Source organism: Elaeis guineensis, chromosome 6, assembly GCF_000442705.2.
Source record: "Elaeis guineensis isolate ETL-2024a chromosome 6, EG11, whole genome shotgun sequence".
Classification (NCBI taxonomy): domain Eukaryota; kingdom Viridiplantae; phylum Streptophyta; class Magnoliopsida; order Arecales; family Arecaceae; genus Elaeis; species Elaeis guineensis.
Genome location: NC_025998.2, coordinates 126,718,780 through 126,746,726, shown reverse-complemented (window position 1 = coordinate 126,746,726; position 27,947 = coordinate 126,718,780). Strand labels below are relative to the sequence as shown.

General features: G+C 38.4%; 2 protein-coding genes and 1 pseudogene across 2 annotated transcripts; 2 read left to right on the top strand and 1 right to left on the bottom strand.

Annotated features, from left to right (window-relative positions):
* Positions 1–1,509: 1,509 nt before the first annotated feature.
* Positions 1,510–10,286, top strand: LOC105046620 (protein IMPAIRED IN BABA-INDUCED STERILITY 1). The gene is made up of 9 exons (XM_010925262.4): positions 1,510–2,484; positions 3,147–3,431; positions 3,537–3,854; positions 4,753–4,980; positions 7,415–7,512; positions 8,086–8,197; positions 8,285–8,881; positions 8,968–9,100; positions 9,906–10,286. The coding sequence occupies exons 1-9, from the start codon at positions 2,137–2,139 to the stop codon at positions 9,923–9,925; spliced, it is 2,139 nt and encodes a 712-aa protein (XP_010923564.1). The 5' UTR covers positions 1,510–2,136; the 3' UTR covers positions 9,926–10,286.
* Positions 10,287–12,666: 2,380 nt separating this feature from the next.
* On the top strand, positions 12,667–22,077 carry LOC105046619 (probable protein S-acyltransferase 22). Its single transcript, XM_010925261.4, has 9 exons — positions 12,667–13,122; positions 13,213–13,326; positions 15,116–15,523; positions 16,448–16,516; positions 16,608–16,679; positions 16,928–17,056; positions 17,319–17,399; positions 18,127–18,309; positions 21,017–22,077. The coding sequence occupies exons 1-9, from the start codon at positions 13,081–13,083 to the stop codon at positions 21,806–21,808; spliced, it is 1,890 nt and encodes a 629-aa protein (XP_010923563.1). The 5' UTR covers positions 12,667–13,080; the 3' UTR covers positions 21,809–22,077.
* A 1,258-nt stretch (positions 22,078–23,335) lies between these two features.
* LOC105046682 (uncharacterized) lies at positions 23,336–24,579 on the bottom strand (annotated as a pseudogene).
* Between the last annotated feature and the right edge of the window lie 3,368 nt (positions 24,580–27,947).

Here is a 27,947-nt window from a genome sequence, read left to right as displayed (position 1 = left end):
TCTCATGTCTTCTTATTGTCTTTGTCCTCCTGCATTACTTGTCTCTGCATCCTGTCATATGCTCCTGAAAGAGGAGGTTGAGTGCAAAAGCAAAAGCAAAAGCAAAAGAGTGAAGAACTATTGTGGCAAAGGGATGTGCCTACAAAGAAAAGGCACTAAGGAGCTTAGCTGAAGGTTGCAGAAGAAGAGTATTCTAGCCTTCACTTTGAATGCCAAGTCTTTACCTTTTGCAGGAAATATTTACATCCTTCATATCCTAACCAGTTGTTGAAACAAAAGGTGTCAAAGTGAATTTACTGCGAGTCATGATTAATATTTTTTGAGCAAAAACTTCTAGCCATGGTTTAAATTGTCATATCCATGGTTGAGCTTTCATGGTATGGAAAGAATCTATGAATCAATCGACCAGATATAGCAGAATATTTATTTAAAAGCTTGATTCTTACAGGAAAACTCAGTCCTCAAATGGGAAAGTTACCTTTATGAGAATTGGTCTTGGTTAATAGAGTGGTTTTTAGAGTGACAAAGCCATGGTACCATACATAGTTTTCTGTTTCATGTCATGGTCAGTCGGGAGCAAAATGTCGAGAGGTTCCAACCCACACTGTTCACATCTTTATTTTAAAGCATCCAAGTGAGCTTATAACTTGATACTGGATGAATGACCTGATTAATTTTTTTTTTAAAAAACAAGGAAAAAACACGAGAGAGAAAAAAAAGAAAGAGATGCATAGAGAGATGCACGTGCTAAAGTTCTCAATTCTCTCCTTTGCATGTTATAGTGTCGGCATCGATGGACTCATGCTCTGGGCAACAATAATATTGTGTTATGATAGGCATCAATGATGTGTGTGTGTGTTCAATTTATTATACATAAAAGCAGGCAGGTGCAGGTCCATAAATAACTACTTCAACTCTTGGTGTGGAATCTCACTCTTTTCCCAACTCATTGGAATAATTTTGCAAGCTAACCATGAATTTCTAACTTCGCTTATGTAGACCGATTCCTCGATCAAAACTCATCGTTCAATAATAAAAAATCAGATGTTTTAATCAGATTCCCCGCAACACCATTAAAAGTAGAAGACCTATCAGTTGGTTGGTTTCGGTGCAAAAGATAGAACAGAAACATGACTAAATGGAAAAGCAACATAAATTTCTGATCCTAAGAAACTAGAAAGTAGGGAGGGCACCGGTATCATGCAAATCTAACTTGGATATATGTATATATATTGCACTCACCACAACCATCAAGGTAGGTGTATGCACTTTAAGAAAAAGATGCCCATCACCCAGTGACTGGAATAATCAACAGCAACTAGTGGTTTGGCCTCAATTCTCTAGTCCCAACCCAACCACCCCACCCATGAGCACTTGTGGCAGGTATTTCTGCCTCAAAGTCATTGGCAAAAGGTAGGACCCACCAACACTATGGCCTCTGTGGTCCCACACAGGAGCTATATTTTATGGGCCCCAATGTCAGTGGGGCTCCACTGCTGTCCTTGGAAAGCAGGGTGTCCCCTTCGACCTCCTCTTGACTCCTCTCTTCCTCCTCTTTCCTCTCCTCCCACCAATACCATGGCAAAACAAACAATTCAACCAAACCCAATTCCAAGTTCTCAGCATTCCATTTTCATCCCAAACATTACCCAGCATATGTGATGGCGTTGGATTTGGTTCCAACTGCCAACGGCTACATTATTTCGTCGGGTCTCCAACGGTTATATTGGCCTTGGATTCATGTTTCCTTTCCCGCGTTGATATCGGGGCGGTTTCGTTGAAGAATCCCACCCATTACACCCTTCCTTCTCCTCCCGTTTCCCAACAATCTCGCGCGCGAGGTGGAAATCCGATGCAGCGCGGCGCACCCCATCATCACAAAGGGGGAAGAACCGGGGCAGCAATAAAAATGCCGCCTTTCCTATCATTAGCCATCCCGTGACTCGCCCCCCATCCTCTGCCTCGATTCTGCTCTGTTCCCTGGTCCTTTTTGCCCCCATCTCCATCCGTTATCTCAACTGGGTCTCTCTTGGGTCCCGTCTCCCTCTCATCATTCCCCCTGTTCCCTGGTCGGGGTCCTCCGGCGCCGCCGCCAGCACCCACCCCCCGCCGATGCCATCCGAGACGTAGACCGTGATGGGCTGCGTGGCATCGAAGAATGCGGCCCCTGTGACACCGGTCATCGACTCGGCCGGCGTGTCGGAATATCTAGACGCCTCAGGGGAGGTTCTGGGGGCATCGTCGTCGCTGTTTAACCGCCCGAAGCTCGGGAGCTATGAGTTCGGGGACCGCAGTGAGTCCGGGGAGTCAGGGACGATCGGCAACACCAGGAATTCGATGAGCTTTCGGCTGGGGAATCTGCATCGGTACATCGAGGGAGAGCAGGTCGCTGCCGGGTGGCCTGCCTGGCTCACTACTGTTGCTGGAGAAGCCATTCAGGGATGGGTTCCCCTTAAAGCTGAGTCCTTTGAGAAATTGGAGAAGGTAATGAGGAGAATTTCTGGTAAGCAATTTTTTTAAGAAGAATTTACGGTAAGCAATTTAGTTATTCTAATTGTATGTTGAATCACAAAATTGGTTATGCAAACATGGAAGATTTAGGAAAATTAGGGATCCGCCTTATCACCCAAAGAACAATCCATTGAACGAATTCTATGATTAAGTGCTGCATGAGTTTATGATAAAGTTCTGTGCATTTCTAGGTTTATCGCTTCAGTGGTTCTTGGATGTTTTTGTTGTCTGATGTTCTATTATGGCCTCAACATCGTCAATGTTCAACAGGCTTGGAAAAAGTGCTTGTGATTAATGAGCGAACATCTATTTATGTTTTTGCCACCGTGATTCATCATTATAGACTTCAGTCAACAAAAAAGATTAGAAAGGTGTGCAAGATTTATCAGAAAATAATGATGCATATATTGGTATTCTCTACAACTAGCTAGGAGATCACGAGATGTTCTTATGTTCCAATTTCAAATTTTCTTTTTCTTTTTGAGATCGGCAATGTTTGTGTTGTACAATATTATGATGATTTTCTTTCTGGTGACATCAAGTGGTTGTACTTTGCATCTATACATTCTATGTTTTTGCTTCTTTGCATGGCTACTTGCTGATAAGATCTTATTTAATGCCAACTGCATCTGAAGATTGGACAAGGTACCTATAGCAGTGTGTTCAAAGCACGTGAACTTGACACGGGAAAGATTGTTGCCTTGAAGAAGGTCCGGTTTGATGTTTATGAGCCTGAGAGCGTTCGGTTTATGGCACGCGAGATACAGATCCTCCGCAGGCTGGACCATCCCAATATTATCAAATTAGAGGGACTGATTACTTCTCGATTGTCCACTAGTATATATCTTGTTTTTGACTATATGGAGCATGATCTTGCTGGATTGTCATCTTGTCCGAACATCAATTTTAGTGAATCACAGGTTTGTCCGCATTCTCAACCAGTATGTGAAATTTATAAAGTGAAGAATTGAAACAAGAGATCCTGAGCAGAAAAATACTTTACTGTGTGTGTATATGTATTGTAGATCAAATGCTATATGAAACAATTACTGTCTGGGCTTGAACATTGCCATGCGCATGGGATCATGCATCGTGACATCAAGTGTGCAAATCTTCTGATTAATAATGAGGGGATCCTGAAAATTGCCGACTTTGGTCTAGCAAACTTCTGTGAATCTGGGAGAAAACAACCACTTACTAGCCGTGTTGTGACGCTATGGTATCGCCCACCGGAACTTCTTCTGGGTTCAACAGACTATGAAGTATCTGTGGATCTGTGGAGTGTTGGTTGTGTGTTTGCAGAAGTGTGTCTTGGGAAGCCTATCTTACAAGGGAGAACTGAGGTAATCATCTTAGCTGTAATCCTCCAATATATTGTATATACCTTGTGCATATGTCCTTTATCTTTAAAATGCAATAGATTATCTTGGTACTTTTAGGGACAAGAACAAGTCCATCGATCAGCCATGAAATGACAGAACCATGACACTTCTGTTTCTTTTCTTTTTTTAATTAGATAATACCTTAGAATTCAATTGACTAAAGCATAAAAAGAGAAAAAATGACTAGAAGTGAAAAAGAACCAAAGAACAACATATTATGGGAAAAAGATAATACAAGATCCTTTGTTTTCTCTGTTGTAAATGACAGGCAAGTCAACATGCAAATGTTCCCAGCATTTCCACTGTAAAATTTCATCTGTAGTTTCTTTAAGGATCTGGCTTATGGACTATATTGTGATTTGTGAACATATCAACTTAATAAGATACATTCTGAGAAACTAGCAAAGAAAACATACCATTAGTCAATTGCAGATTTAGCCATGGTCGACGGTACAATGCCTGAATTATATGAATTGCAATGGGTGCATATCTGACTTCAACAAGATTTATATGAAATCAAATGTAGGAGGAGAATTGTTTCAAAAATTTACAGCTCAGGAATATAAGTTCATAATATGAACCACAGTAAATAGATTCAGAAGAGTACTATAAAAACTAGATAGCACATGTGCATTTATGATTCTTAAAAACGTAGCACCAGCCATCCAGCAATGCAGTGGAATACATACAATCAATAGTTGTGAAAACTATTTTTTACCATCCAACAGCTCGTTCCTTTATATATGATATGAATACATTCCTTTATGTGTGCAAACACATATTACTTTGTGATAATATTTCTTTCATAACTTAGCATAAGGTAAGTTATGGAGCCTAATTATTTTTCTTCTATTTTCAGGTTGAACAAATACACAAGATATTTAAGCTATGTGGTTCTCCACCAGATGAGTATTGGAAAAGGTCCAAGTTGCCCCATGCAACTCTTTTTAAACCCCAACAACCTTATGAGGGTCACCTTCGAGAGACACTTACATGTTTACCTAAATGTGCCTTTCGCTTATTAGAAACTTTTCTGTCAGTTGAACCATATAAGCGTGGCACAGCCTCATCCGCTCTTGCATCTGAGGTAACCTTATGTATAGGAATTCTTTTCTCCTGTTATGGTATATATTTCATCTTTTGTAATGTGCTTTTCCTTCTTATGCTGCTTTATATGAGATAAATTGGCATATAGTTGTGTAATTGCAATGATGCTTATTTATTTTTTTACTGTTTCATGAAATATATCTGATCCTTAGTTTTTGATTGAAAAAGAATGAAACCTGATATGGAATTATACGTTAAAGAAGCGGATATAATGAATTGCAGAAGAACCAAAGGGTGATCCAAAAAATACCACATCTTTTCCTTCCACTCCCAACAAGAATCTGGATTGATGGAAAAAGGGACCTATACACAAAAATTTGGTGGTTGTGCTCTGTTATAACTTCAGATTTAGTACATTTCTCCAAACAACTCAAGCATCTGAAAAGTTACTCCAAGATCCCACCTGCCTGGTCTTTCTTTTGTTGAGGAATTCAGTCCAAAATGTCTTCTATACTCTCTTTGTTAGAGATTTGATTGTTGAGGTCCTACTAGACCCCACCTGCCTGGGCTTTTTCTTTGTCGAGGAATTCTTCCTAGAGCATCTTCTACATTCTCGTTCTTCAGAGATTTGCTGGTCAAGGTCTCCCCAAATTTCCTATCAGTTGGCATCTAGATTAAGCAATATGAAATTAACTACAAGCTGAAACCACTGTGATTGTGGTCTAACATTACTTAACGACTTTGTCTGGTAAAGTGATTTATCCAACATTTTTCTTATTTGTGTCTATCATCCCTATTGATAAGCAATGACCCACAACCTCATCCAAAAAAGCTAACTGGAAGGTATTATTTAGGTGTCTTGACCTTGTATATGTACCCAAGTTCTACCTAGTGGATAACCCTGTATGGAACTAAACATAATTCTTGCACAGGTCCTCAAACACTCCTCCCATTTAAGTCCTAGCATTCTTGCTAGACTAAAGGTGTAAATCTAATCATCCAATCACAACCACCATGATTAGCCTGGGGTCAGTCCTAAAGGGTCCATGCTACAACAACCCCTAGTCCACATGGGCTGTGGATGTAGATTGCTCTAATACTATTTATAATGATTTAAGACCTCACTCAAAAAGACTAGCCAGTATTTGGATTCCTTGACCTTATATATGCATCCAAGATCTATCCAATATATAACCGATGCAGGATCAAAGACATGCCTACATAGGTCCTCACACATACTTGGACATGGATGTTTCTGATTATCGAAACTGAAGACATCTGAATGGTCAAAAGAAATACTACCAATGCCATTCCTAATCATAAGTTCCCTTCCATCAGGGACAACAGACCTTTAAACCATGTCGCATGTGAGTGGAAGGCTGTGAGTTTGGAGCATGATCTGGTGGCTGTGCATCTGGTTTGTGGTTGTGGGATAACTTACATGCATCATGAGATATGCAAACAAGCAGCAGCTGGCACAGTTGCATGTGGTACAATTTGTGGTCCATAGATTGGATACCAGCTGCTTGCATGATTGGCCAAGTGTCAAAGTGGTTCATTTTTTTACTATATAGTACTTTGAGGCACCAATTACCAATTAATTGCAATTAATATGTGCAAAGTAAGTGATGATGACATGTTAATACAGTGGTTAGCAATCAGTTGATCATGTGTCTGTATGCATTTCTTTATGTATAAGCGGAGATGGAATCATGCTGTTTGGCACTTAAATGCTAGACTTGAAAGAATCAGGTCACAATTTACCCATTCCCCCCCCCCCCCCCACACACACACAGAATAAAAATAAAAATAAAATAAAACTAGCGCACTATAAATTTGTGGGGATGCTTGTCTACAACGTATGTTACCAGTAGTTCTACAATGGCCACTGATCCTGGCCACTCCAAATTATTTATGGTCAATAAGACTATTTATGGTCATGGTGTCAATCGATCTACTTGGTTGGCAAAGAGAATACAACTTTGATGGCCACTTATATCCATTGCTAGCTGACCTCTGACAATAGGAGAAGCTTTACTCTCTCTCTCTCTCTCTCTCACACACACACAAAGTAAGAATATGGTCTTTAATCTTTAAAGCTAAGGGTCCAGGAGTTCGAGGACTTTCATGACCTTCATCAGATCTAGGAGAACTTTTTATAACTCCCAGGTTAGGCTGTAGCCCAAGTTCTGGAGTATAAAATGTTCAGCATATGACCATCTATGATAGTATTTTGGCCCCAGAAGACATGCTTAAGTTAGAATGTTCTCTGACTCTCTTTTACTGCTTTTATCTATTATAAGAAATCACCTCAATATGACAGTGATGTTTGCGGCTACTTGTCTGAGATTTTATTTTGCTGTTTTTTTACCTGATTTTCTATTATAACCACTTCCGATTGAAAATATACGGTCATCATGTTGGTTCATCAGGTTGCAATTACCATTTGATGTTTTTTCCTCATCCTTGTTCAGTATTTCAAGTCAAAACCATATGCATGTGATCCATCGAGCTTGCCAAAATACCCACCTAACAAGGAGATTGATGCAAAAGCCTATGAGGACTTGTGCAGGTAAGCTTTAGCAGCCTTATTACTCTGCAGTTCCAAAATAAGAAAAATATCCTTTCCAAGAAAAAGGAAAGAAGAAGAGGAAGCTGGTTTCTAGAAAGATGATTATCAACTGTTCTCCTATTTGATGTGTTCGATTGTCTGGTTCATGCTTTGCAAGTATATTCAGTTCATGGATATTTAACCTTAAAAAATTGATTGCTTATCAAAATGTAACACCATATGCATCTAAGATCCTATCGAAAGATTTGGTTTACAATATTTTGCTTTCATGGTTGCAAAACCCGAAACTTTCTCCTGTTCTTTCTATATGAAACAATTAAATGAACCCTGATGTGAACTTAGCCAAATATAAGTACTAAATCAGATGAAACATATTTAAATATTATAAATTCCATCAGTGGTTATTAATGTATCTAGTGACTCATAAAATGAGGCTGTGATTGTCAAAGGTAAAGTAACCATTCTTTTCCAACCTTGTCAGTCAGTAAAGGAAATCTAAATTCTTATCTCTGATACCATCATTAGACAATTTGCTTTTTAGATTTTTAACAAGTTTTCTATGAATTGTTTTAGGAGAAGGGTCAGTAGTAGGCCACGTGATGTAGAAGCCACAAGAAAACCTTCAAGAATGTATAGAACTTCACAGGAAACAAATGGGATAAATAAGGCCACATCTTGCCAAAAGGTCTCCCCCTCCCCCACCCCTTCCCTCTCACTATCTTTCTCTGAGAGTTACATGATTCAAAGAACACAATTTGTTCTTTTCCTGCAGGACTTATGGAAAACAAATGGAGGCAGTAATAGCAGTGCCAAGAGAGATCAAACAAGAAACAGTAATACTAGACTGCTTGTAGATCTGCAGCCAGCACCAGCAATTAATCCCCCAGATGAGGGTCGATATTTAAAGCAGAGCTGTCAAAAAGACATTCGTTCCTTGGGTGCCTTGCAGGTGTCTGCTTCTAGCGGCTTTGCATGGGCAAAGAAACCAAAAGAAGGCCGTTCATATATCAATTCTCATTCTAGATTCAGCTCAAGGAGCCACATATCTGGTGCACCAGATTGTTCGAATATCCTGCGAACAAAAATTCCTTCCGACCTGAAGGGACAAGCTAACAGAGACATTGGACATGTGCCATATTTGAATTCTAACAATGGCAGGCAACATGAGATTGCAAAGCATGAGATGCTCACACAATGGTCACAGTCTGAATTTCCAGAGCAATATGAGATTGCAAAGCATGCGATTATGAACCAATGGTCACATCCAGTAAAGCCAGACTCATTTAATTCCTGTGATTCTTATCATTCTCAAGATTTATTGGATGCACTTTATAAGAGAGATGCAAAATCAACTAAGCATAGCATCTTGGTACTGGTCCAGCTAACCTACCTCTTTTTCCCCTACTACACTGTCAATATATCTAGAAATTTAACTGTCCACTTGAAAAATCTCAGGAGTACCAGAATCGAGGAGACAGAGTTGAGTTCTCTGGGCCTCTACTTTCTCAGACTCAAAAGATTGACGAACTTCTACAGAAACATGAACGGCATATCCGCGAAGCTGTTCGCAGATCATGGTTCCAGAAAGGTAAAAGTGAAGTCTCATTTCAAGAGGCACTTGTAACTAGCATTTCGTGCGTGTACTCATTTTTCTGTGGTGGCGAATATTCCCTTCGCATTAGCACCTTGGCATGTGGACATAATGTAATCTGAAATTGAAATTGTTGGTAAATCCCTTTTCACTACTTCGATTCATCTTTCTCTCTCACATGCACAAGCACCGGGATCATCTTTATGCTATTCAGGGGCAGAACTTTCAAGCAGTTTTCACTGATATTATGACTACTATCTCCTTTCTAACTACTGAGTTTAACTGAGCTTCCTTCACTTACTTTTAACTGATCCTTCCTAGCCTATCATAATCTAATCAGCATTTGCTTCACTAATCTTGTTTTCATGTTGATCGTCTATCATTCTACTACTACCAAACAGTCAATCTGGCCATGGTTTTTAGCCAAGACATCAGCCCAAATTCTTGACACTTAAAAGCAACAGATCTTGGCTTCCTAGTTAACATAAATGATTAGATATTGCGATCTCAGTGACTGGAGTCATAAATATGTAATCACTTGTTGAACTGATTATTATGCTCTGCAGCCGTACCATCCAAAACTAATTTGATTTCTATGCTTATTGGTCTGGCAATGTTTGTTAGAATATTCTGTCAAACTAGTAGAATTCGACATTCTTGGATTTGGCTTATCATTCATTTCATTTACTTTAATTGTATAACTTTTACATGAGAACATCAATGTTGTTTGCTAGAGAAATATTTTGTTCTTAATATGCTATCTAGAGGAATGACAATGGCTATTGTTGATTTTCTTGGGCAGGGAGAAAGCAAGGACATTGAGATCTATGGACATGCTATTTTCTACTAATAGTTATAGGTGTCCTCAGGAATTCGAGAAGAGTACTCTGAGCTACACTGAAAACAAAATCCATGGCGGTGACCTAACAATTAAGGGTCAAGTGTCATACATGAATCTTTTCCATTGGCAACCAAATCTAAAAGTGAAATTATTTGATTATTCATACGTAAATTAAGGAATCCACTTAATCAGCTGGTACTTACAATGCTCTTGACACTGCTAATGTTGAATAAGTTCACAAAGGTGCAAAAACTATGGAATTAGTCTTAGTCTTTTATTTTGCAGCTACTTGAACCTTCACCTATGAAATTATGGTGGGCTAAGAAAGCAAATTCCTCTGAATTGTTGGTCTTCTAAATGTCTCAAAAAGAGGCAAAGGTTTTGTAAAGGTGTTTTGTATAGAATCAAAAACACACGCACACACATTTTCTTCTAACCCAAGACAAAACTAATCAAATAAATGTTGCTAGTTATTTGATATGCCAAGGAGATTTCAAGCTGTGATATTAAACTTCTGCTGGTCCAAAAAATAGGGAAGGAAACCGCAAAAGATATATCATTCTGGGGCTATTAGAATGTCATACCAACAGTTCATAAGTTTCTCTACAGTCATGCCATGATAATCTCACTGTTTTGATAATAACTACTCAGAACAGTATATACTATCTAGGAAAAATTCTCAAGTTCTTTGAAAAATGGATGACAGCCATTTTTATCATGTCTCTTTGAAAGAAAATGATGACATTATCAATTAGAAAACAGGACCTCAATCAATACATTAACAGCTACCATCATACCTACTTCATGTGGTCTTTCTAATGTTATGCAGTAACAAAGTACATTGTCCTCAGTGCATTATGGTACGAGGATGAATCTACCATTATGTTTAACTTAATCAGCACTAGTTCTATGTAATTATGAGTATTTGCTAATTTATTTTATTGAAGTCAACTACATAGCATTGACAATTTGTGCTGCACCTGTTAGTCAAAACTCATGGAGGATCCTTGGTCATATCAAGAACGAAGCAAGCTTAGTTTTTGGATTATGTTTACAACTCTCATTATAATTGTCTAAAGCCTCTTGAAACAGTATCTGGTAAAATCTGGTGAGGGGAAAACTTGTCTTCCCCCTTCATTTTCCAGGGAAAAAAAAGGGGGGGTCGGGGGGGAATGTGGTCCTCCATGAGGGGGACACGGCGGGATCATGGACACAGTAGTGGAAAAAGAGACTGTCAGGCGGTAAAGACATGGGCCGCCACAAAGCCAGGTCTCCATTTTGCGATGTCCTGGGTCCTTTCTCGTGAGCAAGCTCAATCACTGGCTAGAAATGGCCAAAAGAAGTACAAGGAAAGGCCCTGTGAAGTCCACCCAACCCACGCCCTAAGATAGTATTTATCTTCAATCATGCGGGGTGTAACAACATAAAATCTCATCCAAAAAATTATTCTAAAAATAATATTTGAATTTTTTGATCCTATATAAATATTTAAGATCTATCTAATTGATATGAGACAAATATTTCTTCATATAGATCCTCATATATTCTTTTTATTTAATCTCTACTATCCTTACTAGTTAAAGATTTAGATCCATTCAGAATCAATCACAAGTACTATAAATTCAATTCAATCACAAATACGATGATCAATCTCTGATCAATTCAAATGGATCTATGCTGCAGTGTCTCTTATTCTATATCATCATGTGTTGGGTTCGTCTTAAAATTATTTATAACAACTCAAAATCTCTTTCAAACAAATTAATAAAAAATTATTTAAATATTTTAATTTTATACCAGTATCCAAAATTTATTTGATGCATAACTGACGTGGGATTAGTCACAGAGAGCCTCGAGAAAGATCTGAGTAACTAGAAATGGTTCCTGAAAGAAATAACTAGGGGTGGTTCCCACAATGCGCAACACATTACCATGGAATAGTGCTACGAGCGTCCGCGTCACCCACGTAAATTTCTTTTGTTTTTTCTTGTCACGTGACGTGAGAAGACCAGTGTAATTTGCCATACCAGGCCAACATTTCATGGGCTCCCGAGCTTTTCACGTACACTAACAAAAGTGTCCCAGAGCACCGTCCTCCTCCATACGTATCAATAAAGTGACCGACGCCTGTGAAGATGTAACACGCCCTCCCAGTCCCAGTTGGTGTGTAAAGCTTTATATTATATACCCATACTTAATAATCAAACAAAGGCCTGCTCTCAAAGTCTTGACCAACTTTCCACAAGGTTATGAGAACACGGCAAGGAAATAGCGTATTTCACAATCGCCAGCTTTTGTTTGCATCTGAGAAGAAAAAGCTGGAAACCCAGGGAAGTGAACTGGATTCCTACCTTCCCTACTCCATGGAGAACAGGCATCCAGGTCCAACTCGTTCCAAGATTAGCGGTAGCTCATTATTCTTAGCAGCAGGCTGTATTTTGAATCATCCAAAGTGCAGCACAGCATGCATTTCTATTCCCTCGATTTTCACCAAAGGATTAATCCATGTACACATAAAAAATTGTTAAAAGATGCAAGAATAGGATCCCTGAGGTGATAGCCATCCTTGTCACCTTTTTGACCGAAGTTCAATGGATTGAGAAGAGAAGCAAGTCTGCAACCGTGAAATGGTTAGAAGTCACTCCATTTGCTCACAGCTCACACCAGCCAGTGGTATCAAAAGGCCTGAGAGAGAGAGAGAGAGAGAGAGAGAGAGAGAGAGAGAATGGGCTTTTGGCAACTTTAATCATGAAAAAAAGGAAAAAGAGAAAGTAATTCCAGCTACGTACTAATTAACCTCAGGCACACCTGACAGGTCTTTGACCCCATGGGAAAAGCAGCAGAGAGAGAGAGAGAGAGAGAACAGGGAAGGGCGCCATAAATCTCTCATTGGCTTGGAAGGTTATAGTGTAACAACTCAGTGAACTGGCTCTCATCTGTGGTCTTTTCCTCCCTTCTTCTCCCTCTCCCCTCAGCTCTTCCCTTCCTCCTCCTAGCCCCACATTGCTCTTTTTTTTTTTCCTACTGGTGTGACTGGAAAGACTATAAGAATGCAGCCTACTGGGTTGCAGCTGTGATCACTCCCATCTCTTCCTGAGAAGAGAAGAGTGAACCCATCTCTCCCTCTGAGGTGGAAATGAGGAAGCATGGGTGGCAGCTTCCTTACCATCCTCTTCAGGTGTGTTCCTCGCCTTTTCTTTTTGTTCTTTCTCTTTCTTCTACTTTTGGGAAATTGTTGGTGATCTTCTTTTCTCATTTCTTTGTGTAGGTGGTGGCAATAGCTGTTTTTCTAGCACTGGGTTTTGCTTTCTATGTGTTCTTTGCCCCTTTCGTGGGGAGGAAGCTCTTTGAGTATGTTATTATTGGGCTTTACACTCCATTGGTAATTTTCTTGCTCATTCCTATAATCTTTTCTTCCATTGTTTTTTATCTTCATTTGTCATGTGAAAATATTATTTTTTTTTTCTTTTGTTTTTTGGGTGATCCCCCAGTTGTGGCTCTCTGCTTCTTTTTTTTTAATTGCTTGCAATAAATTGATTTTTTTCAATTTTTTTTTACTTTTTTTAAAAAAATTATTGTGCTTATTCTTCTTGATTTCCATTTGCACGAACCAATCCAATAAAAGGTACTCTCCTGCTACCGTGGGTAAATGGAAAATTATGCTAACGCCCCTCTGATATGGATTTCATCTAATAATTGAAAAAATTGAGCCTTTTGTGAATTTTGACAAAAGAAAGTGTAGTTTTTTTTTTTTCCTTTTTTTCAGTTTTGATGGCTATCTAATTTCATCGATGGTCGGGATGCCTTAATGTGTTTGCTACTTTAGCCCAAAGGCCACAGGGGTTCGTGCTTAATTTATTGTTGTGGCTGATGGAAAATTTTACAGTTGAGCATATTTCGGATTAGCTCCATTCCAATATCAATAAGCAGTTTCATCTTTAATTGCCACTCACCTTCTCATGCATATTTGATGCTAGCACATTTTCCTTAGGGCCCATCTTTAAGTTTGTACTTCTTTTTTGTTGATATGCATTATGATTCAAGAACAGTTAGCTGGTCATTCTTGATGTAAATGCTTCAATTTTCTGTAGTGGATTCTGAAATACAAAATCAATTAGATGACACTTTGGCTATCTTTGCTTCTCAAGCTTTGTTAGGATGACAACTTCATGTAAGAACCTAATTGTTCTCAATATATTCCTTTCTTGCCTAATCACATGTCGCATTGGACTTGTTTTAGCTGAATCACGATACAAGATAAAGGGTTTGACATGCTGCTCAAAGTCTGCATTAGACATGCTTTACAAGCGTAATTATTTAGGAATTGTTGGGTCAATAGGGGCACCTGGTGGTAATTTGGTACATTTTACTATAATATATAATTTTCCTTAAGTATGTGTACCATATCATTTTCTTCCAAGCATCGCTTTAGATGCCTGTATCAGGCTTAGTATTTAATTAATAACATATAATTATGAGCTTATCACAAGCATAGGTACTAGTTTGAGAGACCACAGATGAAAAGAAAGCAAGCTATGATCAATTAACTAGATATTTGCGTGAAGTGGGAACAAATTCTTATAGAGAATTTCTCTTGGACTATGTTCACAACTGTTTATATATTAAATTTTTGCAGAAATTTTGGCGGTCCGGTTGGTAACATTGAAAGCCCGGATTCTGGATACCTTAGCATAGCAAGTATCCTGGAGTGATGCATCTACCCTGAGCTGCAGTAATCTCCATGTTTCCAGATTTTTAGCATAGAAGACAATGGTCATACAAACTGCAGTCATATGATAGTTATGTTATTTGAACACATGCTGTATTGCTTGTTTCATGAAAGACATCATAAGCATGATATCATATAATTTCTGAAGCATCTTTAAAATCAAATACTGGACAAACTGCACTACAGCCCAAAGGTTGCAAGCCTACTTCAAATTTAGGGGGTTCTATGTTAAAATATTAGATATCTGAGTATTTGATATTGGTCATTTTCGCATCACTTCTGTGGAGTAATTCGTGGTACGCTAATGGCCATTCTCAAACAAAAGTCAGTAAGTAGGAATGTTAGGAGTAATATTCTGGAAGTTTATGTAACCTTTTTGGGTGGATCATAGATAGATGCCTGTTGCAACAAGCAAAAGTATTGATGTAATGGGTACTTTCAGGTGACATGCGTCTTTTGTCTGTACGCTTGGTGTGCTGCTGCAGATCCTGGGGACCCAGGAATTTTCAAGTCAAAGAAGTATCTTAATATAGAAGACAATGGAAAGCAAACTCATCCCAAGATATCTAGACAAGGAGCTGAATTGATTTCCTCAATCAATGAAGCACATGCTGCGACAGCAACAGGAGTTAAGCCACTTGATATGGACCACACTGATGACACTGGGGGAAAATCATCTGACAGACCTGAAAAGAAAAAAACATCTTCTTGTCGCATGCATGTTTTGATGGTTTTGTTCAGCTGGTGCCCTCTTTCTTTTGTATGCGGCCAGCACCATTCACATGAGCATTCTTCTGAGTGGCAAACAAGTGAGGATGGCATGTTTTACTGCACCCTTTGTGAAGTTGAGGTATGCAGCAGGCATCTTGCAGTTATACTTATTTTCATTGATGATCTATGGTTAAACTAATTTTATTCTATAAACTGCAACATTCTTAATTTTGTCCTTTCAAAATGTGTACTGTCTAATATTACAGCATAATTTTCTTATCAAGTTGTTTGGTTTGCATTTTGTATGTAACAATTTCTTGCTATCTTATCTTGGTGATGCAGTTGTTCTAGTTTAAATTGCAGAGAAGTAACATTTTCTTTTTCATCTTTTCTGTGTTACATAAAAGGTCTGGTTGAAGTTTGTCCGTAATGATGATGATGGCACATTCCACATAAACTATATACGTAATGCATCTAATATTTCTGAACTCCCTAGATGTTCACCCCACTCACAGTCTACAAGTAATTTACGGTATTCTGAATTCATCTCTCCCCAACCTTGTCTCCCATATATCACCTTATCTCTTAAATAATAATTTACATGACATATATCTCCCTTGGAATCCAATTTTAATTCATCAATCTCCTTCCAAAAAATTGTCTGAGTTCCTTACTGGAAATTGTATTTTTGGTGCATTTGTGCTGATAAAATTATCTCCTTTTCTGATATCAACTGAATAGCGTGTAATGTACCTTTGACCTTTATATATCCACAGCTCTGTTCTTCGTATCATTGCAAATGATTGTGTGTGCTTACTTTGTATATATGTTCGTGCAGTGTAGAGGTGTAGACCTAGAATTATATGCTTCACCATCACGTACCTTTTCAAACACTTTTTGTGTATTGGTATTGTAACTGATATATGAGCTGCATTGATGTTTTTCATACCTTTATCTTGTTACATGGTAACAGAAGATCCATGTCCCCTTTCAAGGAAAAAATTATGCCTCTTATACTAGATGTGGTTATGATTTTGAATAATCTCTGGTGGACATTGTGCAGGTGTTCAAGTATAGTAAGCATTGTAGAGTTTGTGACAAATGCGTTGATGGCTTTGATCATCACTGCAGGGTACAGGATTTTGGTTATCATAATGTTCTCCATTCCTTCTTTTTTCCAGTAACAGTGACAGCTAATATCTTCTACCCTGTTACTCTTGTAGTGGCTCAACAACTGTATAGGCAGAAGAAATTATCGAAGGTTCTTCATTCTCATGGTTTCTGCACTTGTTTTGGTAAGCATAAGCCCTCATTTGTCAGCATCGATGGCATTTGAAAACATCCCCTACCATAGACATGCGGCGTTCATGTCATTGTAGTGACCTGGCACATGTATATCCAGTTTCCTGATGAGGTGACCTAGAACTGCACCTCTAGCTGGAACTCAAGAGTTGTATATAGCATGTTTGTTCTGGGTCCTTTTCATTCTGGTTGATTATTGACAGGTCTCGGTGATTTATGCACCTTGGGCTTGAACCTGCAGCTTATTCTACAGTGGTCGATAGGAGTCCTCGTGTTGATTCTTAGTTTTATTGAGCGGAAGCGATTTTCTGGAGAGATAGCCTCAAAGTTGGGAAGCAGTTTCTCTTTAGTACCATATGTTGTTGTGGTGGTAAGTTCGTAAAAATCCTTCCTGTTCCACTAGTGATGCCTTGCCCATCATTTAAAATCCATTGATTCACTTGGATAACGCCAATATGTTTGGCTAAGTTATACTCCAATTCTTTATCCAAAAAGAAGAAGATATTAATATCACAATTCCATATTTTCTCCTCAAATTTCCTGACTTGAGATTAAAATCAATACTGCAATTTCTGGATGGTGTCTTGGAATACTGATTTTGTTGGTTACATTGGTGATGTTATGTTTGGCAGGGTTTTTGCACCTTCTTAGCAATGGTTGCCACTTTGCCACTTGCTCAACTTTTCTTCTTCCATGTTCTTTTGCTTAAAAAGGTAATCTTTAGTGATGAACTGCGGCATTATCTACATGATCTTATTGTGAAAACTAAACATGATATGCTTCTACTTTATGTAATAGCTGGTTTGTTTCATTTACACACAAGTACTAGACATGCATTGACATGGGCACAAGCCATGAATTGTATTTCTTGCATTAAGCATTAATATGAACTTATAATCTAGTTTTAACTTGGTCACCTTTAACCAATACACTTCTCTAGATTTTCTCCTCTTATGAATTGAAATTTAGAATGGATCTTCACTTACCTCTACACATGATAGGGTGCATCAGATTTGAAAACAAACTTAGTGATGTGAATCATGTTCGCTTCTGATTAGTTCAATTTTTTTGTTATATGTTTGCTGGTCTGTTACTGGCTTCAATTCATTTGCCTTTTTGATTAAAAAATACCTAGTTTATTCATGATAATACAGCCTTAAATACAAAGGAAAGTATGTAAGAAAAAGGAAAACAATTCATTTGATGCTGCTTTCTTTATCCCATGATTCTTTTTTTTTTCTTTTTTTGATTGACAAATGTACAGTTATTTATGATGATAAGTCAAAATTGCATGAAGAAACAAAAAGGTTGCATCTTGCAATATGAACTGCCAATTGTCCTGTCTGTCCTTAAGATGATTTCAACAATTGTTATGACTAGCATAGTTTTTAAATCTCTCCTAAGGTAAATAAGGTGAGCATGTCTGTTTTTGGGAGACAGGGAATCAGCACCTATGATTACATCATAGCCTTGAGGGAGCAGGAGCAGCAAGGTGTTGGTGGTCAGCAGAGCCCTCAAATGTCTCCACTCAGCTCTATTACTGGAATTAGCAGCGTTAGTTCCTTCAGTACACTTCATCGTGCTGCATTGTGCACTCCTCCACGATTCTTTCTTGAGGATCAGGTAGTCTCCATCCTGTCTTCTTTAGGAATTTATTTTTAAGATACCAAGAACTTTATTAGGATCAAATTCTGTCAAATGTAAAAAATGTATATCTGCAACATTAGCATTATGACATGGTATGATTGGGTGGGTTTCCCCTACTTGCATCAAAGGTAAAAAAAAAAAAAAAGAGAGAGAGAAAAAGCTGTGGTTCCTATATTAAGAAAAATCTATCTCATAGTTGGTTACATTTGGGGCTCACTCCAGCCTGTAAACTCGGGACCTAACCAAGACCAAACTGAATCTCAATATTGAATGGGTCAAGTATGGATCCAAAGTCAGACCCATTGAGACTTTTGGGTTGTGTATGTATTTGATGTTTTTAGACCTGACCTGACCAAAACCCGCAGAATTACCTGGTTATTACATACAAATAAACGTGCATACACATACATAGGCATGAATAAAATATTAATTTTATTTATCTGTCCTTCATTTTGTAAACTCTTAGCATATCAAAATTTTCTTCTATAATTTAGAGGGATAGAAAGAATAAAAAGTGATGACATTGGAACATGTTTGGGTGTCTGTACATGACTGTAAGTAAAGTGTATCTCTTCAAATTTTAATCATCACAGTTATATGGTTAACCATCAAATGCTTGTTGTTCATGATTTAATTTTTGTAACATATGTTGGACTTTTCATGGAGAAACTTCTTAAAGCATGGGTTCTTTAGCTTGATTAACTCTTCAACATATACTTTTTTATACCTCATGGTTACTTGGACACGACCTCCACCTAATCCAAACTTGATGACATTTGTTATTACCTGAACCTGGACCTGACCCGATCGTTCAATGGAGGAACAAAGGCTAGACGTGAAATTTCAACAGGTACAGATCTGGGTTTAGCGAAATCTGGACCAATCCCAATTTGATAGCACCCAAAGTTATGTTTTTGTTGCATCAATCTCCCCTTGTTTATATTAAAAGGTCTATGCGCCACCTCCATGAATCTGCCATGCCATTGTTCCACATAAAGAGTGAAAGAAGGTGGTTATATTTTTGTTGCTTTAATCCACTTTTTATAGGCCACTCTGCCAACTTTCAATGCTGTACTAATGGCTTCCAAAAAGAACATTTTATATTTAGGGGCTGTTTGGTTGATAAGTTTTACTGAAATGGATTTGTCCAAAACACAAAATGAATGAGTTTTACAAGAATGTTTGTTTAGTTTCTTTCAATAAACTTATTTTGTCCAAGCTGACCGAATCATAAAACCCAAAAAATGAGTTTTGTGACAAAAGGTCTCCCATGGGTCAAATATAGAAAAAAGTCTTCCCCTGTTTTTCATGAGAACTCTCTGGCAGAGAATCTTATTTATGATCTTCTATTTTGCAAAAACTCATAGCCACCAAACAGCCCCTTAGTGATTGAGATAGCCCATCTCCTCTTTCCATTGTATTGTGCTATAGAATTCTAAGTTTCCTTCAAACTTATTACGGTCTGTGACCAGAATATTAGATGCATTTCCATAAGTTTTGGAAGTTGGAACCATCAAAATCACGCAAAATTGAACAAACATACTTCCTCATGAATGTAGACCTTTAGAAGACAACAGATAATTCAACTCTGTTTTGACTAATATTTGATTAATAGGGAGTAAGTGTCATTAGCTTTATCAATAAGCTCCAACTATCTCATCCTTAAAGTTGAATACTTTTTGCCACGTGCTTAAATTCCATACCTTTCAAATGCATGTTGAGATACTGGATATTTTGTAATACATCAAATCTTCAATATCAAGCATGAGAGGCAAGGGTCTTGTGTTTACTGATGCGACCCAAACAACTAAAAAGACGATATGTGATGGCAAGTTTCAAACTGGTGAGCTCAAGTCATGTAATGTGTATACAAATTGAAAAATGTTGCTTGTAAACTCAAAAGTTAGTCCCCATCTAAGCAGAAACCTTCCAATCGTAGCTTTACTCAAAATGTTCCACATATCATGAAAATATTGGGACTGAGTATTTTTTTTTTTTTTTCAGAAAGAAGTGTTGAGAGTAAATTAATTCGCTGATCTTTGCTTATGTATTTGTACTGTCTTACACATCAAATTTAGGGCAATCTGAAGTCTTTGAACTTTTTTTTTTTTTTTGAAAAACCATAACTTGCTCACTTCCCTGTCTTTGAAGTTCTTCTAAGTAAAATTCTCCAACCTATCAGTCCATCTTTTCCTTCTATTCATTGAAGAGTAACTTAGTGGTATTTGTTGAGATATTAGGGAACAGATTTGTATAGATAGTCCTCTACAACCAAAAGATCTATCGAGATGTGGACTTTAGGTTCATCACTCAGTTAATCACCTTAAAGGCTGAAACCTATCAATTAGAGAAGTCCAATATTTTTTGTCATATGCAAGAATAAGTTATGCACGGGAAAGCAAGCTAGGTGAGTTTTCAGCACTACAGCTTTGTTGAGTAGATGAATTGATGGTATAGACAGCCAATGTTTTTAAAAGAAGATGAGAAAAAGCAACACAGCGGTTCAGCATGTTGTAGGATCTGAGATTTGCTATTTCTTTTTGAAAATTTCTAGTCCCTTCATGTATAATATTTGCCTTGCAAAGAAAAAATTTTCTTCTATGAACTTGTCTCCACCTTACTGCTGCCTCTTTCTCAAGGTTCTGTAATAGGGACTTAACATAAGCATTTCCATTTCTTCTAGTTTGATGTTGTTCCTCCCGAAATTAGCATGTCCACAACTTCTGCCAGCAAGAAGATGGTAACAGAAGAGTCAGCAAGGAAAAGGAATGCTGCAAATGTTAAAATCAGTCCTTGGACCTTGGCACGATTGAATGCAGAAGAAGTTTCAAAAGCAGCTGCACAGGCAAGGAAGAAGTCTAAAATCCTGCAGCCTATTGGAAGACAAGAGATGCCGTTGGGGCAAGAAACAGATACTAGCTTTGGCAGTGGCAGCAATCGGAAGGTTATAAAGGCTGACAATTGGAGAAAGGCTAACAAGAGAGGTAGGATGTCCATTGGCATCCCTCTAGAACCACCTGCAAAAATATTTGCTAGTGCTACTAAGAGTAACTGCAGTGACCTGGCTCTGGAGACATCCAGCAATTTTGCACCTTTGCAGCTTGAAGCACGGAATGCTTTCCAGACAAGCCAAGCCATGTCATCTACTGGAATGGTTGCATCTTCTCCAGATAGCAGTTTGGGCTCACCCGATCTCCGTCTACTCCATGTCTTTTCCTCTGCAGCCGAAGATGCACAGGGCCCCAAATCCTTCTCGGCATGTGCTGCCATCCATAAGGGAATCCAGCTCTCAAGATCAACCAGTGATGGATATGAAGCATCCGGCGGTGAAGACAGTGACCAGGTTCCATCCAGAATTGTGCACAGATCTGTCAATTGGAGTAACCTGATCTTCAACTCAGATCAAGGTTACATGGAAGATAAATTGAAAGTATCATCCTTGGCAAGCCTGCAATCTGACAAGCAACTACTTTGATCAAACATAGTGGCTGAGGTTTGTATATTTTCATTCCATTAGGAGTAAAGATCATGGAATCGCTAAGTCAGTGTTCTGTTCTGCCTGAATGGAATCATTTTAGTTGGTGACTTGATCACCATTTTCTGTCCTGAGATTCTGGAAAAAAGTGTTCTGTTTAAAGGCAATAGCTCTGGTCGTGTGTAGAGTTATCTGGCTCAGAAATTGTGGTCCGGACTGACCAGATGGTTTGCTATGTTCGATCTTGAAAACTTAGCAGTTATTTTTCTTGCCTTTACTGTGCTGTGTCTTATGTGTTTATGCACCGTTGTACTCCGAAAACTTCATTTGCCTCATCTGTTGCTTGCTGTCATAAAGGAAAATTTTTGGTTGGCATCCCAAGTTAGATCCATGCCACCGAGCTTTAACATCAAAGTCAAGCTTCCAAGCCTCCTACCGTTAGCGCTGTTTAGTCCTCCTTGAGCTAATCCATCTTTTATTTTTCCTGGAGCTAATCCCTCATTGTTTTCATGCATTAAGCTCAGGAACATTAAGCTCGGGGGGGGCGGCGGGGGCGACCGGGCGTAGCAATCTTCTTTGGGCATGATCATGAGGGCTTCTATCCCATTGAGTGAATGTTCAATTCGAAGAGCAATAAGTGCAATCTTCTTTTCATTACGCTCGAGGGGAGATTTTGAGTTGGGTGAGTACGTCATCTTTAGTGTCTCTCAGGAATCAGAAGGGTCAGAAAATGTTTTCACATCCCATGCCAAGGCCGCAAGAATCGATCTCCTACAGAGTCATTTCGCGTTTGTATTTAATCGACTGCATGCGAGTCTCGAATTTTGGTGGTGCAGTTGGAACATGCTGTTCATTCCAGCTGCACTACCCCTTGAGGTGAATAATTTTTTTGTTCAATAACAGATCCTGATCCTTTATTTATAGTTCTAGCATTAACTGATCTGGAATTAGGTGTAGCTATATCACAAGCTCATGTTTCTACCCGGTGGACATGAGAAATTTGCTTCCAAGTTCTATGGCATTATTTATGCTCTCAGTTATCTCTGTAGCGATTGCCATTACATCAATAATTGCCACAACAGAGTTCTATTGTAGAGCTCGTGCTACGAGCCTTTGCTGAGATTTCTCTAAAGAGATGCCCTTCTTCTTCAACCAACAATAGACTATTGGAAATTTGGTTTCAGATTATCAGAAAACTGACCTTTTTCTTTGCTACATATTGGTGGAATGTTATTCATTACACTTTCTAATAATTCGGGCAACAGGAAAAATGTTTACAAGATAAAGGGAGCAATGAGAAAAACTGGTTCACTTGTTTCCATTGCTTCTATGATCTGTGACACCATATAAAGTTTGTGACAAAAACTTGCAGTTCACTTCTCCTGGCTTGGAGAGATTATCTTGCCACATCAAAGCAGCATCTGTAGAGAGGTGTTCTATGTGATGATCATGATGCTCTGCCGCAGCTTGGATGTGGTTCCTGAAGTCCATGAATGATTGGAATGCAGAATATCATGAAGAGAAGCAAGAGATGATGTCAGACTTCAGACTTGCAGAGCGCCCCTCCTCTAGTTCCATTTCTGTTTGGCAATCACTTCTACTCTCCCATTCTGCACACACTCCAACTTGCAGCTCCTGAAGAACATGTAGCTCATGATGAATGCATGCAAGTGATTGAGAAGGGCTTCCAGAAAGCTTATGGACTGAATTTTGCTGACAGATGGTATGGCCTCACAATTCTGTACTGAAACAAAGCTTCGACGTCAGCCATCCCCAGCTTGGCAGGCATTGCATGCCACGACGACCAGGAGGTATCCACTGTTGTTCTTCATTGCTGACACTATGTTTGCCAGGTTGCAGATTAGTTGCATTGGCAGCGATCACGGAATAGAAAATGGCAGTAGCTGCAGAGAGGAAAAGGAGGGAGTTGCTTGAGGAGAAGCCAAGGGTATCCACAGTATTGAAGACAAAGAATAGGAGGGAAAATATGGCAGCATTGGCTGAAAGGATGACAAAAGAGTTCAGAAGGCGTGTAAAGGGGAGGAATGAAGAGAATGGAGGGGCATGCCTGTGGCGGGGAAATTCATGTGCAGTTTGAATGATGGATGCTTTAGATAAAAGTAGGAAGGTGAGGGTGAAGGGAAGTGTAACGATGCAGGAGAAGATGGTTTGAGAAAACTTGAAGTTAATAGATGTGGTAATTTTACGATCAGAATGGGACGGATTTCATCTGATTTGATTGGAACCCTGGGGTTGGTATGGATTCGAAAAAAAAAAAAAAAAATCCAACGTGGGTTAGGATTCGACATAGATAATAGTATGCTTTGATCAGAACTCGACCTAATATAACCTTAATATATACCCTTTTTCAAAATTATAATAATTTTATATTATTTGCATATATCTAACTTGACCAACCCTTCTTATATACCCGATCCGATCTGACTTGCATATCTACTTGATCCGATCTGACCCTCAACTTGACTTGAGATGGGTACAGGATGAATTTGGGAATGAGGTTTTTACTTGAGGGGCAGATATAGGTATGGGCCGATTTAATCCATATCCGACCCATTGCCATCTTTAGAGGTTGAGAAGGAAAAAAATTGGGAGGTGGGAAAGCTTGCGGCATGGAATAATGATTCTAAGCCCAAAGGGATGCTTGGTTGGTAGGATGACAGTAGAGGAGGGGATAAATGCTTGGGAGAGAAGAAGGGAAGCTGGGAACGGGAAGACAGAAGGGGTTGCAATAGAGGTGGACCACTAGCCATGGAAGAAAGCATGAATGGGCTTCAAAGGAATGGGGCAGGTGACTATATGCGCATGTGGCTTAGCATTGCTTTCGAGACAAAGGCACTCTTCCAACTCTTTTCATTTCCATACTATTTTCTTTTTTAAATCTTTTGTTTTGGACAACTAAAGGAGTTGATCCTTTTTACCAAAAACCAAAAGAATTGATCCTAGCGATCGTGTGCTCATTGGAAGAAGATCAGGCTGAGCTAGATTATTGTATATTAGGAATGAGATCACCACATGCTTGCTTGACAGGACAAATTATATTTTTAAAATAGTGTTCTATATATGGTCTCAATCTTATCTATCAATATGATTTTTCAAAAGTTTTGGAGGTATAAATTAAAGTTGAACTTCTTATTTCATGAAAATTGTGGGGTGAGTGGAAGTGGGGTGGTAGAAGAAAGGGAGGAAGGGCTTTAGATTTTCCCCACTTTGTTTTTTAAGTTACGAAAAGAATGATTTGTCTTCTTTTATGATGTCAACCGTTGGATCATATTTTAGGATTGAGCACGGGTCCGGTTCGATTGAGTTGAGAGAAAAATTTCATCCGATCGAATCTAATCGGATTGAAAAAAATTTAATTCGTTGTCGACTGTTTATCATATATAAACTGTTTAAAATCGAAATGAATAGTTTGTAATGGGTTCGGATGAATTGTATCGGTTTGGGCTTCAATGTTGATCTAATATTGATTTTAAGTCCAATGTTGACCCATTTAAGATGATTTATTTTTTTTATCAATTTAATGTAAAAAAATCTAAATCTTATAAATTACAAATTTTTAGTTTATTTTTGAACCTGTACAAAATAAAACAAAAAAAGAAAAGATTTATTCATTAGAAAGCTTTCGCTTTAGAATTGTCTAAAATTGATGTGCTTTCATCAACAATTCAATATTAATATTCTCATGAATCCAAATGGATACCAAGATATTTTTTCGAATGAAATATTAAAGTCTAAATGACACTGTCCCAAAATGAAAATGAGTTTGTAAAATATTACATCGATTAAGTTCGATTTCATATGGGTTAAAAATGTAGAAACCAAATTAGACTGTAAATAATTAATTTTTTACAAATCCCAACCTGATTCCATCCGATTTATATCTTTCAACCAACTAAAATCGATATTTGTTAGATCGGATTGGATGGGTTTCTTCAAGTTTTAGTTATTTGCTCAGTCCTACGTTTTACATAGCTTTCTCCAACCTCTTCCTTCTATCCATCATCGCAGATCACGAAGCAAACGTCATACTTTGAAAGCTATGAAAAGGATGATCCAACGGTTAATGCCATGATAGAAGATCAATCATCCTTTCATCTGAAAGATACAACCCGCACCCCTTAAGTCATTGTTGGTTAGAATGGAGTTATTGATATTGGTGTTCTAGAAGAAAGATAAGCCAATCACCAAATTAACAGCACCATAATTGGATCTATTAGGCATGATCTTTATCAGCAATATTTGGATGGTTCCTGTCATTAGCTTCCTCACTAAGAAAACAAATGACCCATCTCCAGTATATTTGCTTGGCCTAAAGGCATCTCCGTTGATGACAGAGAGAAGGTTGCCCTTGATATACAGTCGAGACACTCTATTCATATTGGATTGTTACATGCATGGTGGAATGAGTCAATATACGGAAAGATGAGTTGCCGCTATTGATCTCTTTCTTTCTCTCTTTCTTCCTTTTTTTTTTTTTTTTGGATTCCATCACTGTAGAGATTGCATGACAAGCACTACTTTTAACTTTTCTTCCTACCTATCATTCTTCTTATACGTTAATCCAAGATTCTATCATCATTTGTTTTACACTGCAAGAAAAGTTGTCTGGCAGGGTCCGTTTTGATTCCCAGAGCATTGAGAGGATGAGAGTGCTAAACATGGAACGGTTTTTGGCATCACTATTCATTAACCTCAAGATGCTTATTGCTCCACACGAGATGATGGCTTGGTGCGCACAAGAAGACTGCAGTATGGCACAAACTCTCGGCCGGTCTATTCTTACAGGAGAATACCATTGAAGACGTCTACGAATTCCTTATAGTAGAAGACGAGGATAAGAATGTATTCTGGGATGAGGCACAGGAAGTTCAGATAATGAAAAGAGAACCTCACTAGCTCCTTAATCCTTATCTTAGGAAGTCCCATCTGAACCTTCGCCGGTGTCAGAATGGGAGTCTCAAAAGTATACAGCATGGATTGTCCTGATACGAGAAATTCAACCGATGATAATATTTGATTGCTCAAGTGTGTGACAAGCATGTCTCCTCACAAATCATAGAAGAAGAAGGCTTCATACCAAGAACAGATATTGCAAAGGAACTATGAGCTCATCTCAAAGACGCCTTCGGCATCCAGGGATCACGGATTGACTATAAACCTGCCGTATTTAAGAGATTTGCTTTCTATCTCCTCATTGGCTAGTCCCAGGTACCATTATGTCCATTGTTTGAATTGAGCTCAACCATCATTTCTTTTTTCTCTTAATAATTGGATGTCTGGTGTAAAGAGGAGCAATGGAGAGAGCCTTTGGGGAGAGGTCACATCATTTGGTACGGCAATGGTATCTTTGAGCTTCTAAGCCTGTTATGGCCATGTGGTGCCCAGTGTCTTTCTTACGATTGAATGCTGTCCAGGCTGCGTCTCATTCCACTTTGCTTTCACAAGCAACTAAGAGAACAGAGAACAACAAGAAGCAGAGCAAGAAGTTAGAAAATATACAACATATGCTATGGCCCCATATACAAAGTAAAATGGACAATGGGCACATAACACAAAGAGCGGACTTATCACGATACATTGGGAATATAGAACAAGAAAGCCTGTTTTAAAAGCTATATATATAACATGAAATATAACAGGAACCAAAAGTTTGTACATAAACATCCTCTCAAGCTGATTAAATTTGAGCACCCTGTGTACCAACTTGAACTTGCTAGATGCACAGGAAATAAGCCGGCAACCAAGTTCCTCAAAAGATTTTTCCCCACAAACACAGAATCCCATGTTAAAAGGATTTAGCATATACTTGCCCCTGCAGCTGAAGTAATATGGATGGATAGTGGAAGATGCTGGTACTATGAACTTTAGAATTTCATAAAAAGCATGAGAAAAAGAGCCCCTGCAGTAGTAGACTATCAAGAGAAAACAAGAAAATCCACCACTCTGCTGTAAGAGGCACATAATAATCTACTGATGAAAGCTGATATGTATCCTATTGAAGACTGATAAAATGTACAACGTATGCTGATAAAATCAAGAATCTCATATAGCTTGTGTATACCATTTATACAATACCAGAGAACCAAATTCAAGTAGGTAAATAGAGGGATTGCAATAT

What these genes read in the sequence shown, in the direction of transcription:
- LOC105046619 (XM_010925261.4), top strand. Translation starts at nt 13,081, where the DNA reads ATGAGGAAGCATGGGTGGCAGCTTCCTTACCATCCTCTTCAG. An exon ending in TTCCTTACCATCCTCTTCAG is followed by an intron (nt 13,123 to 13,212) that starts GTGTGTTCCTCG and finishes TTCTTTGTGTAG; the next exon opens with GTGGTGGCAATAGCTGTTTT. An exon ending in GCACCCTTTGTGAAGTTGAG is followed by an intron (nt 15,524 to 16,447) that starts GTATGCAGCAGG and finishes GACATTGTGCAG; the next exon opens with GTGTTCAAGTATAGTAAGCA.
- LOC105046620 (XM_010925262.4), top strand. Translation starts at nt 2,137, where the DNA reads ATGGGCTGCGTGGCATCGAAGAATGCGGCCCCTGTGACACCGGTCATC. An exon ending in CCTTTGAGAAATTGGAGAAG is followed by an intron (nt 2,485 to 3,146) that starts GTAATGAGGAGA and finishes CTGCATCTGAAG; the next exon opens with ATTGGACAAGGTACCTATAG. An exon ending in GCCTATGAGGACTTGTGCAG is followed by an intron (nt 7,513 to 8,085) that starts GTAAGCTTTAGC and finishes GAATTGTTTTAG; the next exon opens with GAGAAGGGTCAGTAGTAGGC.